The sequence below is a fragment of the Schistocerca americana genome, chromosome 1 (assembly GCF_021461395.2).
Source record: "Schistocerca americana isolate TAMUIC-IGC-003095 chromosome 1, iqSchAmer2.1, whole genome shotgun sequence".
In the NCBI taxonomy this organism is placed as follows: domain Eukaryota; kingdom Metazoa; phylum Arthropoda; class Insecta; order Orthoptera; family Acrididae; genus Schistocerca; species Schistocerca americana.
Window position 1 is genome coordinate 1,022,069,538 of NC_060119.1, and position 18,937 is coordinate 1,022,088,474.

An 18,937-nucleotide genomic window follows, 5' to 3' on the forward strand; every position below is an offset into this window, starting at 1 on the left:
TGATGCAGTGTGGGACTGGGGCTGCTCAATGAATTTTGGAAATATTTCAGCAGCTGTTATTTTTATACTAACTAATAACTTCTGTAGAAATATCTTTTTTGGAATAATTTGTTTCTAGCTCTGCGGAAAAAGTGTCTCATGTTGACCTATCTAAATAAATATCCCTTTCACTTATTTTATAAGTTACAGAGAAAAACACCCCACATGTTGTCTGATAAACTTTCACAGGTGTGTCGTCTTGTGGAAAAATCTAAGGTCTAATCATAGATACTCAAATCCACAGTTGAACATCTAGTTTTTATTGAGGATCTAAATCAGTATTACCTTAAAAAATCAGTGTTTGTAACAAACAAAAATTATTTCTGTATCCATAAACTGTAACACACTCAAGAAGTCAGCTACAAGAACTTGTTTGTCAGCTGCAGGATATGTTAATATGAAAGTGTAAATGATTAGTTTCCTTGTTGATCTGCCACTGCCCAAAATAACATTGTTAACCATTCATTGACCTTCAGCCTCTTCCTAATGGCCCGGAGAAAGGATTCGTAAAACCATTACACAAGAAGTAATCTCTCAAACATCCTCTCTACTATAGGCCCATTGGCATTCTGTCAGCATTTATCTAAGATTGTAGAATAAATAATTCATGAACAGCTTACTAATGACTTTAACATTGAATAACCTTTCAGACGAATACCAGCCTGATCGGCAGTAAAATCACAGCATGGGTGACTGCTGTTACAAAAGTGACTGATGTAGTGAAGTAAGAAATGGATCGGCAGGGGACAGTTAAGAGCTCTTTGGATTGGGAACAAAGGGCCACAGTAGAGGGATGCAGTATGAGTGGTCTAACAAGGATCATTATTGGGCCCATTACTTGTTAATGATGTAAACTATTCTCCCCATTTGCAAATATCAGTTATGTGCTGATGACCTTCAATTATATCTGAGTGCAAGTCTAATAAACCTGTGCACAGCAAGCAGTCTGTTACTCAAGAGGCTTATTGCCCTTCAGTTCAGAAAATCTCTGCCACCCTTAATTCTAAACAGCAAAGAAATAATCTTTTCTTCCCCTGTAAAGAATTAATAATCCCCATACTTGAGTATGGAATAATATTCTGTATGGATTTCAGCATCAGAACTCGCATCGGCTGGATCTGGTGACCTAAGCTTGTGCACAAAAAGTTCATGATGTATGTTATTTATACCATACCCCCTGCCTATGAATATATTATGGCTGCATGCCAACAAGCATTGAGACCTTCTCAATCATTGCCCTCCCTGTCTGCCTCTGTAGCGTAGTGGTAGCATTACCACCTACCACGCAAGGGGGCCTGGGTTAGATTCCTGGCAGGGGACTGGGTGTTGTGTGTCCATCATTTTAATCATCGACATGAAAGTGGCGTCAACTAAAAAGACTTTCAATACGGCGGCCAATAAATGCCATACAATTATTTCATTTTTTCATTGCCCTCCCTGTAATTGATGTTCAACTCTTAAACCATTATCTGAACACCACTGCAGAAATACCTATCCTCAACAAAGTAAAATTCTTCTGTACCACTACTTAACTCTCATATTCTCTGTATCATTTTCTATTGTAATTGGATAGATAAACTCTAGTCAATCTGTGGCAGGAGAACACACAGAGATAGATTTGCAGGTTTTTGGAACCAGTGGCTTCTTCTTATGGCAAAAGGGTTGAAAGGGAAGGAAAAGAAGTGAGGAAAAGAGGATGGTGAGGTATGGTATGATACACTCCTGGAAATTGAAATAAGAACACCGTGAATTCATTGTCCCAGGAAGGGGAAACTTTATTGACACATTCCTGGGGTCAGATACATCACATGATCACACTGACAGAACCACAGGCACATAGACACAGGCAACAGAGCATGCACAATGTCGGCACTAGTACAGTGTATATCCACCTTTCGCAGCAATGCAGGCTGCTATTCTCCCATGGAGACGATCGTAGAGATGCTGGATGTAGTCCTGTGGAACGGCTTGCCATGCCATTTCCACCTGGCGCCTCAGTTGGACCAGCGTTCATGCTGGACGTGCAGACCGCGTGAGACGACGCTTCATCCAGTCCCAAACATGCTCAATGGGGGACAGATCCGGAGATCTTGCTGGCCAGGGTAGTTGACTTACACCTTCTAGAGCACGTTGGGTGGCACGGGATACATGCGGACGTGCATTGTCCTGTTGGAACAGCAAGTTCCCTTGCCGGTCTAGAAATGGTAGAACGATGGGTTCGATGACGGTTTGGATGTACCGTGCACTATTCAGTGTCCCCTCGACGATCACCAGTGGTGGACGGCCAGTGTAGGAGATCGCTCCCCACACCATGATGCCGGGTGTTGGCCCTGTGTGCCTCGGTCGTATGCAGTCCTGATTGTGGCGCTCACCTGCACGGCGCCAAACACGCATACGACCATCATTGGCACCAAGGCAGAAGCGACTCTCATCGCTGAAGATGACACGTCTCCATTCGTCCCTCCATTCACGCCTGTCACGACACCACTGGAGGCGGGCTGCACGATGTTGGGGCGTGAGCGGAAGACGGCCTAACGGTGTGCGGGACCGTAGCCCAGCTTCATGGAGACGGTTGCGAATGGTCCTCGCCGATACCCCAGGAGCAACAGTGTCCCTAATTTGCTGGGAAGTGGCAGTGCGGTCCCCTACGGCACTGCGTAGGATCCTACAGTCTTGGCGTGCATCCGTGCGTCGCTGCGGTCCGGTCCCTGGTCGACGGGCACGTGCAACTTCCGCCGACCACTGGCGACAACATCGATGTACTGTGGAGACGTCACGCCCCACGTGTTGAGCAATTCGGCGGTACGTCCACCCGGCCTCCCGCATGCCCACTATACGCCCTCGCTCAAAGTCCGTCAACTGCACATACGGTTCACGTCCACGCTGTCGCGGCATGCTACCAGTGTTAAAGACTGCGATGGAGCTCCGTATGCCACGGCAAACTGGCTGACACTGACGGCGGCGGTGCACAAATGCTGCTCAGCTAGTGCCATTCGACGGCCAACACCGCGGTTCCTGGTGTGTCCGCTGTGCCGTGCGTGTGATCATTGCTTGTACAGCCCTCTCGCAGTGTCCGGAGCAAGTATGGTGGGTCTGACACACCGGTGTCAATGTGTTCTTTTTTCCATTTCCAGGAGTGTATGATATGATATGAGGAGAGTTTGGGAAAGTCTCCCAGAACCCAGTCAGGAAAGACTTAATCAGTCTTTCCTTCTCATCCCGTCCAAAATTCCTCCTAACCCAGGGTTCTGGGTGGCTTTTCTGAACAGTACCTTCCCCTTCAAACCTTCTGTGAGAAGGAGCCACTAGTTAAGAGAGCTTGCAGATTTCTGTGCCTTTATTGTATGTGCTGCTGCTGCTGCTTGGTGGCTAGATTTTTTTATCTAGCCAATTAAACTATAACATTTTATGTATCAGGACCCCGACTTGACAGACTTTCTCAGAATATAAGTTAGAGACAGTGCCTGTCGATGCAGCACTTCTGCCTTTTGGTGCATCGTCTCCTTCATTACTAAATAATTTGTAATTTTCAACTAGAACTTCCAGTATATTAAAATACAAGGGTATTCTTTTAAAACATAGCTGCATTCTGTTTATCCCTGGTATAAAATACTGTTTTTGGAAAGTTACTACTCACCATATAGTGGAGATGTTGAGTCGCAATAGGCACAACAAAAAGATTCACACAGTTATAGCTATCGGCCATTAAGGCTTTGTCAGCAACAGACGCATGTGTGGGCACGCGCACGCACACACAACTTGCAGTCATGTCTGCAGTCTTTTCAGTTATGAGACTGCAGATGTGTGTGTGTATATTGCTGACAAAGGCCTTAATGGCTGAAAGCTATAATTGTGTGAATCTTTTTGTTGTGCCTAACGTGACTCGGCATCTCCGCTATATGGTGAGTAGCAACTTTCCTTCTCTAATATTGGTACATTCCATCCTGGCTTTTCCCTTGTTTGTTTTTGGAAAGACTTTAGTAAATAAAGTGGAAAAAAACAGCTCTGAACTTGCAGTTATACATACAGGTATCCCATCAGATCCATTTGCTTCCATATTAGGCAACTATTTATTTTTTGGCTCCAAAATTACGTATCTCAATAATTAGTTACTCTTCTTCCCCAAACACTGTGTTTTTTAATATTAATGATTTATGTTGCAGATGGCAGGCCGTATTACAAAGCTGGCTAATTGCTTCCGGAGAACTCTTGAGGATACAAAGGAACTTTACCAAAGAGAAATGAACAAACTTAAGGATGCAAAAGACCAAGCTGTATTGGCAGCAAGAGTTGAAACTCAAGTTGCATGTTCAAGGTAATTTTATTGCAGTAAAATATTAAGTTATGGGAGAAAAACCAAAATAGCTGATAATGTTTTAAAAACCATGTTGTTTTCTTTCCATAACTTAGAGCTGTTGTATCCAAGGAGAACAAAATTTTTATAAAATATAAAAGTGTCAGGATTTATGAAGGAATGTAAGGGGATAAGTAAATTAGGTGTTGTTCAGCTATTGAAGTTGGTACTAACTTTGACATGTAAGAATTGCTGTTAAGATAATGGATAGCAGCATTTTTGCAAGTTGGCAACACTGATCATTTATGCCCTTTGAGTGATATTTTATTATAATGAAGGAAACCAGCCAGCAGTCACTTGGTATTGTGGTATATATTAATTTATTCAGCTAAACAGGTACAGAAGAAACAAGTGGAAGACTTTCCCTATAGGGACAGATGCTGGAGCAAGTGAATCCCATAATTTTAGTATGTCAAGGATGTATGGAAGCCAAACCTGTGATAAAAAATCATTGGAGATTATGTATGATTGTCAGGCATAACCATAGGAGATAATGTTACATGCATCACATCTGAATTAAGTATCAGTGCCAAAAATGTATTACCAGAACATTTTGCATTGGTTCTGCATAATTTGTGAACAGTGATTGAGAGTTGCAATATGTTTCACTGTGTCAGACTTGCAATCAATCAGTACCATATATGGTGGATGTATTAATGTGCTTTTTGCCTTCGACTGCCTAGCTTTTGTACCACTAAATGTGATGGTAAAGTGTCTTAGTATTCAGTTTTTCCCTATTACTCGCAAGGTACAAATTACAGCTACAAAGAAGGTCAGTGGATAAAATAAAATCTGAAGCTTCCAGAGGCAGTGTAGTCAGCCTGAATGATACATAACCATAATCTTTGCGCAGAGTGTAAAGAAGAAAAGGGGAAAAAAATGGATGGAAGAGGCAGCTACATGCCAGAGTTGACAGATGATGGGATATTGTTCTTTATGCCAAATGCCTCATTACATTTTGAAGAATCCTTTAGGGCGATTTCTCTTTAGATATTGAAGTGTGTGCAAAATGAGTGCAAAACTACAAACACATGCATTATTTTACTTTCAATTCATAACACACTCCATATTCCAGCATTTGAGCAGAAATTCTTGGTCACAGACCTGGTGTTAGGTATAAAGTTACTCTCTAATCCAGTGGCCAGTCCCCAATTCAGATCATTTTACTGTATACAATTACCTTCAAAGCAGCACACAAATGCGAAATAAGGCAGACTAGAACTACATTACCTTATATAAGTAGATGGGCAACTATTAGTGGACACTGAGTGGGGTCCACCTTCATGACAGCTTGAACTTGGTGGAGAAAACTTTGAGAGAGGTGTTCGAATGTCTGGAGGAACTGCAGTATTTCATAGTCCAGGTTGGGGCTCTGGGCAGGCCAGCCCATTTCAGGAATGTTGTGGTCTACAAACCATTGCCTCACAGATGCTGATTTACAAAAGGTTGCATTTTCAATGTTTCTGAACTGTTCATCCACTGTAGACAGCACAAACTGTAACCCCCTGTGGGTCTGGGGATTAAAATAGTCGTAAGAAGCGACTACAAGGAGTCGCGAAAGTTTTGGCCTTTGTGATGGTCCCCTGTAGGGTTTGACCTCCATTTTTCAAAATTTTCCCGAAGAGTGAGCCAATTGGGGAAGGGCAGCTTACATGGTGCATCATGTCTCTCGTACATAGAGATCTTTAGCCCACTTTCTTGTCGTCGCATTGCAGTCCAGCTCATTCTCCATCTCTTGGGTGAGGACACCTTCCTGGGTGAGTTTTCCACCATGCACTACGTGGTGTCGCTTTCTGCGCCAACTATGACCATGGACTTCTTTGCACCTCATATCCAGCATGGTAACAAGTCCGTTGTGGTGGGGCCGTCATGTACCCTGTTGGTTGTAGCCTCCTGACAACACAGGGATCGCTCTGCTGATGCATGCGCTGTTAACTCCCCACATATGCCCTGGGGCTTCATGACCCTAGGCAAGGGCCATCCTGCCAGATGACTTTTGATGCGGCTGGATGACGCCTATGGGGAGGATCCCTGGTCGGAGTAGGTGGCATCAGCTTGGATGACGTGCGATGAAGTGTACCACACCATCACTTGCTGGTGGTCAGACACCAGCAGTCAGTGTTCAAAGTCTCAATGCAATGCTAGAAAGTAAGACCCTAAATCGTTCCCCTCCCTGGCCACACCATGGGAGGTACGCCAGACTAAGGATGGCAGTGAACCTTATTCACCCTGGTACCTTGTATGTACGAGAACTAATGGGGACTCTTTTGTTTCGATGAAGCCAGTTTTTTGTAGAGCATTTAGAAGACAAGTTTGGGGAGATAGAGGGCTTGTCCAAAATTCGCTCTGGGTCTGTCTTCATAAAAACAGCATCCTCTGCCCAGTCATGGGCTTTTCTCACTTGTAACAAGATGGGGATGTTTCTGTTGCCATCATACCACATAAGCTCTTAAATATGGTCCAGGGTATTATATTCCACAGTGACCTTCTTTTGCAGTCTGATAAAGACAAGCTGCACACAAATTTAGAGCGGTGAGGTGTTCATTTCATGCGGTGTATCCATCGGGTTCAGAGGGATAATCAGGTTGCCACCGGTGCCTTCATCTTGGCCTTTGAGGGTGATACCTTACCCGAGAAGGTAAAGGTGATGGTCTACCGCTGTGATGTCAAACCATACATAGGCCTACCTCTCCCGATGCAGTGCTTTAAGTGCTGGAAGTTTGCCCATATGTCTTCCCGCTGTACTTCCAGCGTCACATGCCGAGATTGTGGATGTCCATCACATCCCAATACATCATGTGCCTGGTGAGCATAATTCACCTTGCTTGCCAGACTGCAGGATTTTACAGAAAGAGAGGAAAATCATGGAATAAAAGACCCTGGACTGACTGACCTATACTGAAAATAGGATTGCCTACATCCTGCCGCTATGACCCCCTCATACACCACTCCTATGAGAACAGTTGTAGCCCCCATCAGTTATGCGAATTCCAGTCGGCTGTGATGCAAAAGGCTACACCTGCCCCCTTAGTGGGGGGGCAATTCCCCCCCCCCCCCCCCCCCCACCGCCTCCCCTCCCCTGTTTCTCCTGTACCACCTACCTCTAGAGCACTGTCCCCCGCCAACCATCGGGGACACCAGTCCCCACTTCTCAGCCAGAGAAATCTCCTGCCAGTGGCTGAAGTGTCCAAAAGCAGCTGGTCGTAGGGCTTCACGATCATCCTCAGTCCTGGAGACTGAATCAGTGAAGCCCTCCCAGCCAGAGAAACCCAAGGAGCAGAGAGAAAAGTCCAAAAGGAAGACCCCTAAGACCAAGGAAATTGCGGTGGCACCCACACCACCACTACCTAAAAGCTCTGCGTCTGTGGATAAGGTAGAGATCATGGTGTCCACTGATGACCTAGATCTTGCCAGACCGTCAGCCACAATGGATATAGACTGCTCAGGCAATAAATCTGTGGTTGCAGGTGACCCTGAGGCATAAATTGCCTCATTGAATGTTCCATGCCTTCCTAGTCTGACGATGACGTCATCCTCCAGTGGAATAACGGCAGTTTTTTCCACCGCCTGGCTAAGCTTCGGCAACTGTTAAGCTTTACACCTGGTTTCTGCATTGCCCTCCAGGAAACCTGGTTCCCAGCAATGCAGACCCCTGCCCTCCATGGCTATAAGGGATATTACAGCAACTGTAGAGACTATAATGGAGTGTCAGGTGGAGTTTGCGAAACATTCTAAACTCGGTCTGTTGTGGAACTATGACCCTTCAGACCCCTCTTGAAGCTGTGGCTGTCTGCAATGTATATCTTCCTTCAGGTGGTGCAGTACCCCTGAATTGATAAACCCTGATTGATAAACTCCCAAAACCTTTCCTATTTTGGTGAGATTTTAACGCCCATAACCCCTTGTGGGCTGGCGCCGTGCTTACTGACACAGGCAGAGATGGCGAAGCTTTACTGTCTCAGTTCAACCTCTGCCACTTAAATACTGTGGCCGCCACACATTTCAGTGTGGCTCATGGAAGTTACTCAGCCATTGATTTATCTATTTGCAGCCCAGGACTTCTCCCATCTATCTGCTGGAGGTCACATGATGACCTGTGTGGTAGTGACCAGTTCCCCATCTTCCTGTCACTGCCCTGTGTCAGGCCCACGGACACTTGCCCAGATGGGCTTTAAACAAGGCAGAGAACTTTCACCTCTGGGGTCACTGTCAACTCTCCCCCATATGGTATCATCGATGTGATGGTTGAGCAGGTGACTACAACAATTGTTAATGCAGCGGAAAACACGATCCCTTACTCTTTTTGGGTGCCCGCAGCGAAAGCGGTCCCTTGGTGGTCGCCAGAAGTCACTGAGGCAATTAGTGTCGGCGAGCTCTACAGCAACATAAGCAGCACCCTTCCCTGGAACACCTCATAGCCTTTAAGCGGCTCAGAGCCTGCGATTGCCAGCTTATCAAAGGAGAGAAGCGGGAGTATTGGGAGAGATATGTCTCGACCATTGGATGCCATACATCACTTTCTCAAAGTCTGGATGAAGATCAGACGTCTCTTTGGGTACCAGACCCCAACAGGTGTCCCTGGCATTGACATCAATGGCGTGTTGTCTACCAACACACAAGATTGCTGAGCACTATGCTCGAGGCTCTGCGTCGAAAAACTACCCCCAACCTTTGGGATCCTCAAAAGGCGGACGGAAAGGAAAGTCTTCTAATTCGCTACGTGCCACAATGAATCCTATAACGCCCCATATACGGAGTGGGAGCTCCTCATTGTCCTTGCACATTGCCTCAACACTGCTTCTAGATCAGATTGGATTCACAGTCAGATGATAAAACATCTGTCATCTGACTAAAAGTGATATCTCCTCGTAATCTTCAACCGGATCTGATGCAATGGTGCCTTTCCATCACAGTGGTGGGATAGCGCCATCATTCCGATGCTTAAACTCAGTAAAAACCCAATTGATGTGGATACCTATTGGCCCTTGAACCACACCATTCTTTGTATGCTGCTGGAACATATGGTGTGTCGGCGGTTGGGTCGGGTCCTGTAGTCACATGGCCTACTGGCTCCATGTCGGGGCGGCTTCCGCCAGGGTCACTCTACCACTGATAAACTTGTGTCCCTCGAGTCTGTCATCCAGCCTCTTCCAGACGCCAACAGGTGGTTGCTGTCTTTTTTTATTTACGAAAAGCATATGACACGACCTGGCGACATCATCATCCTTACATTATGCGAGTGGGGACTGTGAGGCCCGCTCCTGATTTTTATCCACTATTTCCTGTCGCTTCGTACTTTCCGTGTCCAAGTTGGTGCCTCTCATAGTTCGCCCCATATCCAGGAGAATGGGGTCCCTCAGGGCTCTGTATTAAGTGTATCTCTATTTCTAGTGGCCATTAATGGTATAGCAGCAGCTGTAGGACCGTCTGTGTTACTGTCTCTGTATGCAGACAACTTCTGCATTTCGTACTGCTCCACCAATATTGGTGTTGCTGAGCAGCACCTACAGGTAGCCATCCACAAGACGCAGTCATGCCCACGGTTTCCAGTTTTTGGCGGCAAAGTCATGTTGTGCACTTCTGTTGGTGTTGTACCGTTCATCCGGAACCAGAACTTTACCTTAATGACGATCCACTCACTGTAGTGGAGACATACCGATTCTTAGGAGTGGTTTTCAACGCCTGATTGACTTGGCTTCCTCACCTTCGTCAGCTTAAGTGGAAGTGCTTGCAACACCTCAATGCCCTCTGCTGCCTAAGCAACACAAAGTGGGGTGCAGATTGCTCTACACTGCTGCAGCTCTACAGATCCCTTGTTAAATCCCTCCTTGACTACGGGAGTCTGGTTTATGTTTCAGCGGCACCCTCAGCGTTGCGTTTACTCGACTCAGTACACCACTGTGGTGTTCGCCTAGTGACAGGAACTTTTAGGAAGAGTCTGGTGACCAGTGTCCTGGTGGAGGCCAGAGTCTCTCCATTGTAGATTAGGTGTGCGCAGTTACTCTCCAGTTACGTTGCACACGTTTGTAATTATCCTGCACATCCCGAATTACAGTCTGCTTTTCCTGCCCACAGCGGTTCATCTCCCGCATTGGCGGCCCAGGTCAGGGCTTCCAATTGCAGTTTGTGTGCGATCCCTTCACTCCGAACTAGAGTCCTTGCCCTTACCACCTATACTTGAGGTTCATTCACAAACACCACCATGGTGTACAGCTAGGTCGCAGCTTCGCCTGGACCTTTCACGTGGCCCTAAGGACTCTGTTAACCCTGCGTCTCTCCGCTGTCACTTCCTCTAGCTTCTCGGCATGTACTGGGGCCATGAAGTAGTTTACACCGATCGCTCGATGGCTGATGGTCATGTTGGCTTTGCCTATATTCATGGAGGGCATGTAGAACAGCACTCCTTGCCAAATGGCTGCAGTGTTTTCACTGCAGAGCTGTGGGCATATCTCATGCTCTTGACCACATCCTCTTATGCCCAGGTGAGTCATTTCTCCTGTGTTCTGACTCCTTGAGCAGTCTTCAAGCTGGTTACCAGTGCTACCCTCATCATCCTTTGGTAGGGAGCATCGAGGAGTCCATCTATTCCCTGGAATGGTCCAGTCGTTCAGTGGTGTTCATCTGCACCTCAGGTCATGTCGGAATCCCAGGCAATAAGCTTGCCGACTGGGTGGTCAAACAGGCTATGCAGAAACCTGTTATGGAGATCAGCTTCTCTGAAACTGACCTGTGTTCAATATTACGCCGCAAGATTTTACGGCTTTGGGAGGTGGAATGGCATAACCTCAGTATGCACAAGTGTGCCATTAAGGAAACTACGAATGTGTGGAAGACCTCCGTGCATACCTCTCGCAGGGACTCTGTGGTTCTGTCGGCTCCACATTGGCCACACATGGCTGATATATGGATACCTCCTCCATCACAAGAATTCACCTCGGTGTCGCTGTGGCTCACGAATGATGGTTGTCCATCTCTTGCTGGACTGCCCACTTTTAGCCACTCTGCAGTGGACTTATAACCTTTCCAGCACACTATCTTCGGTGTTAGGCAACAGTGCATCAACAGCAGCTTTAGTTCTATGTTTTATTCGTGAGGGGGAGTTTTGGCATTTGCTCTAAATTTTAGCACATGACCTTTGTCCCTATGTGTCCGCCACCCTAGTGCTTTCAGGGTGGGGAGGTTTTAATGTTTTTGCAGAGTGGCTGGCTTTTCCTTTTTATCCTCATGGTCAGCCAGCCATGGTAACCTGCTTTCTTGTTTTAACCTCTTCTACCTGTTTCTTGCATCTTTGTGGTTTTATTGTCCCCTTTTGTCCATTTCAGTGTAGTTTCCCTTCAGTCGTTGTGGTTTTTCCTTTCATTTTGTTTTGTGTTGTCTCATTGTCTTATTCTCACCCTTGTGGCATTGTTTCTTTCGGAACAAGGGACCGATGACCTCGTAGTTTGGTCCCTTCCCCCCTCTTTTACATCAACCAGCGAACAAATCTAAAATTTTCATTAGTTTACCCATCTTAAGTTGTAAGGGGGCAAACTGCAATGATTACTTGACGTAAGGTGCACTACCCAAGGTTATTTGTAAACAAGCTTTGTTGTTGATCTGGTTTTGTTAAGTGTGGTTGCCATCTTCAGATCTCAAGGTTATTACATACCTCCTATACAAACAGTACAAGTACTCTTTCGAAAACATTGCTAGGTGTATGAGGGGTGAGATGAATAACGCATCGGCAAGTCAGGGTTAAAACCACTATACACAGTGATAAGCCAAATGCTTGTCCCCCTTACAGCATACTACTGTGCACTTCACTGTAGCCAGTGCATCACTACATTAATGAACCTAGGGGTCCTGTGGCTGCAATGAAGTGCACAGTAGTGTGCAATATGGGGGACAAGCATTGTGCGAATTACTCTACATTGTAGTTGTAACCTTGACTTGCATTGGCATCACTGATCTCAATCCTCGGACACATGGCAATGTTCTAGAAGCTGTTGCACAGCTGTTATAGAAGATATGTAATAACCTTTTATTGATGTCTGAAGACAGTAACCATGCTTACTGAAACCAGTAATCGGCAATAAAGTTTGTTTTTGTACCATAACACTACCTCCTCTGTACTTCGTTGTTGACACTAAACATGATGCCAGGCGAGACCCATGAGAAAGACAGGCTGCGGCACAAATGTCACAGAGGTAGGCCTGAACTTGCTCGCTCAGCTTAGCAGACAAAATGCTTTTCTAAACCTGTTAACTCGCAGCTGAGTACGTACATACTAACAAGAATCCAGTCTTTTACTGGAATCTGCTATTATGAAGTCACACTGATTAACGGTACAACAACAAAATTTAATTTAAGATCAGTACTTTATATATATGGTATAACAGCTTGTTTATAATATTTAGTCTCTTCTGCTTAAGTCCTCATTTCATATAAGAAGTGGTGCCTTATGCAACTGATAATCATTTTGACATGTTTGTACCCCAGTACAGCCACAACAAATTATAAGTAGGCCTAGGAACTTCTGATCACTGTAGGACTCCATAATAGCAGAGTCCAGTAAAAGATGCAATTCTCCTTTGTACGTACCCACCTAGTTAAGAGTTTAATAGGTGTAGAAATGTAGTTTCTCTGCTGAGTTGAGCAAGTAGCGAGCGCAGGCCTACCTTCGTGACACACGTGCAGACACGCTCCACCAGGGGGTTCGTAGTTTGTTCATGGTTCACGTGTGGCACACTTGGGACGCCAAGCTGTTGCAGCCTGTTCGTCCTTCCCAGACTGCATTTCCATCTGTCTGCCTGTTTCTACATGTCCTCGCTCCTTCTCTGGTCCTCCTTCTTTGTCGGTGTTACTGCTGTTGATCTGGCTATCCACCAGCTTTTTTGTATTTGTTCTGGTTGTTGTTCCCCTTGCCTTTTCATTCTCATTCTTCCTTTTTGACATTTTATTCCCCCTGGGGGTTTGATCTCCACTTATAAATTTTTCTCTCTGTACTGTGAGCCATTTAGGGACGAATTCCCTCCCTAGCATTTACAGCATGGAGTCATCCCACCCCCCTCCTTCCCCTCTTTTTCCCTGCTGTAAATGAGGCATTAACATTCCAGAGGCTGCTTTGTCAATGAGTGTGTGTTATTCCGTTTGTTATTCTGAACATTTTATGGCTAGTGTTGTTCAGTTGTTAAACAAAGGCAGGTCATGCTGTGTTCTGTTGTGTTGCATTGCTGGTGCCAATTTTAAGTAACACATTTCTTGACTTCCTTTTGCTTATGAGATTGTCTGTGTTTTCTTGCAGTAAATATAGTTCATATGCTTATTGTGGCTTATTTTGCCTTGTTGTGTTCTTGCTGTATTGGTAAAGATTTATTTTTAAACTGAACAAATTTGTAATTATTATTTTGTAGTAAATGCTAAGCTGTTCAATATTATGTATTGATGTCGCAGGGCTGTTTTTGAACAAAGGTCAGATAATCTGCCTGTCCATATTGTGGACCCAATTGAAACAGTAGGCCTCCAGCCAACGACAGATGGTAATGAAACAAAAAAGGTTAGTTGTTGCTATTATATATTTCTTCAGAAATTGTTGTTAATAATTTTTTCATGAATTGAAGTGCGCAAAATGGCTCTAATAGAAGGTGTTTGCTTCCAGTGTGCTAACTGCAATAGAGAAGCATTTGCAGAATGCTCGTTGTGTCGTCGTACACCATACTGCTCAACATTTTGTCAGCGTAAAGACTGGACAAGTCATCAAGTGGAATGTGTTCGGAATGCAACTGATAATAGTATTGGACAACCAGCTAGTTCAATAATGCTAATTGTTGAAAGTTCTGATCAAGTCCTAGGACATGGTGAATGTAATACTTGAGTTATTCACTCTGAAGGTGCCAATAATGCTAACTTACGTCTGAGGTATCTGTGATCTTTACGCTGTGTTAGTGTGTGCTGATCATGATGGATGTTTTCTGTTTAGTCCATATGATTTTCAAAGAAAAAAATTTGCACATGTTGCATATATGTACAATCTAAAAATTTTATGCACAAATGTTACTACGTGTGTTGTGTGAATACAATCCAGAAGTATTGTTAAAAGTATTACTAGTCATATGAGAATATTTTTATGGAAAGTGAGACCTGCTTCTTCCTTTGGTTGAATTGTGAATTCTAATTAGTCGGTTTGTTAACTGCTCTTCATTGTTGGTACATTTTTTTTGGTATCTGTTTTACACGAATGTAAAGGACATTTTTTGCTATATTGTTTTATATATGTATTTATAAAACATTTATCTTTTGGCTAGTACACATTGTATCCTTGTAAAACTGGTTAAAAGTATACTTAACTGACAACTGGGAGAGCTTTGTGAAAATGTGCAATTCATTTGTGTTTCTATTATTTGATTACAATGGTGATACACATCTGTTATGGAGAGCAGCTTTGTGATTGTAATGTAAACTTTTTAATCTGTGTGTGTGTGTGTGTGTGTGTGTGTGTGTGTGTGTGTGTGTGTTTGTAAATGTAAATTTATATTTATTATTTATTTGTGGTAGTTACTACATTGTTTATCATGAAAGGACCTCTTTAATAGCACACTGTGTGATGCAGGTATCTCAATGTCTTGAGATATGCTCCTGTGTGAGAGAAAAACTGACAAGTTACTTCAGCTAAATTCCAAAGTTGATCAGAATAAAAAAAATTTTTTTACAGATTTTGTATTTAATGGAATCCTGACATTTTCAGTTACTTGACTGTTGAATAGTTACAACTATCAATACAGTTTGTTATTGCTCAAGATTTCTTAGTCACTTGTGTGAAGTGACCATACACCATACCATTTTGCAACAAGACAAATTGCAGTTAAAGAAATAGCTTTAAACTATTTATTTCTATTGCAGATATTGTTCCATCAGAAGTGTTCACAATTGGGTATTATGAATTTTCAAAGGCTGCCTAAGGAATTGTGTAAAATAATGTCCGGCGACTTTATTCATACATCCAGTTATTGCTGTTGCTTGGTCCCTTCAGAGAAGGGAAGTAGTGTTTCCATGAAATTCTCTCAAAAGTTGACATTTAATTGTTCATTGTGTAAAAGAATTGCTGCAAACATCTCTATTTAAGAAATATTTCAAAGTATATAAAATGTTTAATTTTTATGTATCTGCAATGTGATTCAGATTACTGAAAATTTGTTAGACAACAACTTTTGTAAATGCGGAGCAATTGGTGTAAAACAAGAACAGATGTGTTTAGTCACTTCTGCGTAAATCTGAGAACTCAACTCTTTATTGATATATTGGTAGCAAGTGTCGAGACCCTTCTGAAGGATGTGTGGAAAAAACTGTTCCTGGATTGAAATAAGGCTAACTTGGAAACAGTATTTTAAGGTAAATATAATGAATTAAAAATGTTGCTTTTCATTCTGTTGTATGGTAAAATAGGTAAGTAGCAAGAAAAAACACTAGTATGTGTCGGTAAGTAGGAAGCTCAAGATAGCCATGTTGAATACTAAGAACTTCCAAATGTAGAAACAGATATGGACAATAAATGAACATGGAGTTAAAGTACTACATACTGGAATTAAGTGTTAGAATATGGAGAGGAAGCTATAGAATTTGGTCTCCTCAAGAGGGACCAACAGTTTATGGTTGATATAGCCAATAGTCACACAAATGGGTTTTTCATTTCTTTTTTTTTATAAAATTTTGCATCAGTATGTTTTAGGCTGCCATAGTTAAGACCTCAAAAATTTGCAAAAATACAGTACACGTACAATATTTACAACACAGTATTTGTGGAGAGGGACTGAAGAGGAGCTTCTCATATGTTTATGCAGTACATACAGCAATAAAATGCCATCAAAATGTAAAAACCTTCAAAAAGTGAAGAAAGTAGCAACAGTGTACTAGCATAAACTGTTAAACAATGTTGAAGCCAGTCTTGGATAGTGAATGAGAGAAAATGTTGAACCTGTTAAAAGCTTACTAAAAGTGCCGTATTGTATAATAGTCGTGCAAGACACAACTGTGTTCTAGTTGTTGTATGACAAAAATTAATCGACAGTACCACAATGAAAAGACAGGGTTCTATACATAAATTACTCGAAGACATACACTTTCTTCTTCTGTTTCTCTTTAAGATGTTGTAGGAGAGAGATGACATATTGTACCTAAAGTGAAAATATCCAACACACATAACCACAAAACATCAATAAAAATACTCTGTTATTCCATTTCTGTACTTTGAAAAAAATAACACATATTGGAATTTAATTTTCTAGTTCTCAAGTCACAGAAAAGACAGTGTTGTTTGGGTTTTTAACCAGTTGATTTAATGTTGAAATGCAATAAAGTAATGAAAACTACAGTATACTGTTCTACTTGAGGTAATCAGTTATCTTTCATTTGGTTTTTGCATTTAAGGTATGCAGATGCATTTTGCAATCGTTTTGATGCCCGATTTAAAGTCAACAATCTACAGGTAACAAGAGTTTGGAAATAAGCATTACATTGTTGATAGTAATCCCCAAATACATATATGAAGATAGTAACAGTTCTTGAAATAAGATACCATTGATGACCGTGCAGCTTCTCTAGAATAATTAAATAACTGAAACCCTCTGCTGCTGAGAGGTGGTGGTGTTGACATACCTCGATGGGGACAGCTGAAAAAGTGTGCCCCGACCAGGCTCGAACCCGGGATCTCCTGCTTACATGGCAGACGCTTTATCCATCTGAGCCACCGAGGGCACAGATGAATAGCGTGATTGCAGGGACTTACACCTTGCACGCTTCCCGTGATACCCACATTCCCACCTGTCCACAATATACATAAGTAATGCTCCTAATAGAAGCTGCACGGTCATGAATGGTATCTGTTCTTTCGAAAAGTTACTATCTTCATATATAGTTAAATGGCTACCCAGGCATTGACCTTCATCTGTGTGAATGCACTCCGGTTGCCCAAACTCTTACGGGAATAGTCACCTTAATGGGCACGAGTAATGAGTGGATGGGCAAAGTATCTATTAGGAACATTACATATGTAGATTGTGGTCAGTTGGGGATTTGGGTCTCACAGGAAGTGTACAAGGGATAAGTCCCTGCAGTCACACTATTCATGTGTGTCCTTGGTGGCTCAGATTGATAGTGTCTGCCATGTAAGCATGAAATCCCGGGTTCGAGTCCCAGTCGGGGCACACATTTTCAACTGTCCCCATTGAGGTACGTCAAAAACACCTATCTGCAGCTGAGGGTTTCAATTATCATTCTCATATACATAAGCAAAAATTAACATTGGATGTTATAGCAGATATACACTATGTGATCAAAAATATCCAGACACCTGGCTGAAAATGACCTAAAAGTTCGTGGTACCCTCCATCGGTAATTCTGGAATTAAATATGGTGTTGGCCCACTGTGAGCCTAGATGACAGCTGCCACTTTGGCAGGCATATGTTCAATCAGGTGCTGGAAGTTTTCTTGGGGAATAGCAACTCATTCTTCATGTGGTGTTGCACTGAGGAGAGGTATCGCTGTAGGTCGGTGAGGCTGGCATGAAGTCGGTGTTCCAAAACATCCCAAAGGTGTTCTGTAGGATTCAGGTCAGGACTCTGTGCAGGCCAGTCCATTACAGGGATGTTATTGTAGTGTAATCACTATGCCATACGCCTTGCTTTATGAACAGGTACTTGATCATGTTGAAAGATGCAGTCACCATCTGCGAATTGCTCTTTAACAGTGGGAAGCAGGAAGGTGGTTAAACACCAATGAAGGCCTGTGCTGGGATAGTGCCACACAGATCAGTGCAAGCCCCCTCCATGTAAAACATGACCATACCATAACACCACCACCACCACCACTTCCTCCTCCGGATTTTACTGTTGGCACAACACTTACTGGCAGATGACGTTCACCTGGTATTTTCCATTACCACACCATGCCATCGGATGGTCACATTGTGTACCACGATTCATCACACACAGTTTTTCCACTGTTTGATCGTCCATTGTTTATGCTCCTTACACAAAGCAAGGTGTCGTTTGGCATTTACCGGTGTGATGCATGGCTTATGAGCAGCCGCTTGACCATGAAATCAAAGCTTTCTCACCTCCTGCATAACTGTCATAGTACTTGCAGTGGATCCTGGTGCAGTTTGAAATTCCTGTGATGGTCTGGATAGATGTCTGCCTAATTACAACCCTCTTCAACCATCGGTGGTCTGTCAGTCAACAGACGAGGACAGCCTGTTTGCTTTTGTGCTGTATATGTCCCTTCATGTTTCCACTTCACTATCAGATCGAACAGTGAACCTAGGGGTGTTTAGAAGTGTGGAAATATTGCGTACAGACGTGAAAAGAGTGATACCCAATCACCTGACCACGTTCGGAGTCTGTGTTCCACGGAGTGCCCCATTCTGCTCTATCACAATGTCTGACTACTGAGGTCGCTGATATGGAGTACCTGGTACAGTGCACCTAATATGATAAATGTATGTTTCTGGGGGTGTCCGTATACTTTTGATCACAGTGTATTTCTCCGAAAATGTATTAAAAGTACTTTGT

The 18,937-nt window shown here is 43.4% G+C and overlaps 1 protein-coding gene across 2 annotated transcripts in view; it reads left to right on the top strand.

The window, feature by feature from the left end:
- LOC124549039 (deformed epidermal autoregulatory factor 1) overlaps positions 1–15,082 on the top strand; it is a 61,381-nt gene extending 46,299 nt beyond the window's left edge. For both annotated transcript variants that reach the window (XM_047125212.1, XM_047125213.1), the window contains exons 8-10: positions 4,203–4,354; positions 13,826–13,928; positions 14,031–15,082. In XM_047125212.1, the coding sequence (XP_046981168.1) occupies positions 4,203–4,354; positions 13,826–13,928; positions 14,031–14,246 (471 nt within the window). In that variant the 3' untranslated portion in view covers positions 14,247–15,082. The remainder of the gene's footprint in view (positions 1–4,202; positions 4,355–13,825; positions 13,929–14,030) is intronic.
- Positions 15,083–18,937: the final 3,855 nt, after the last annotated feature.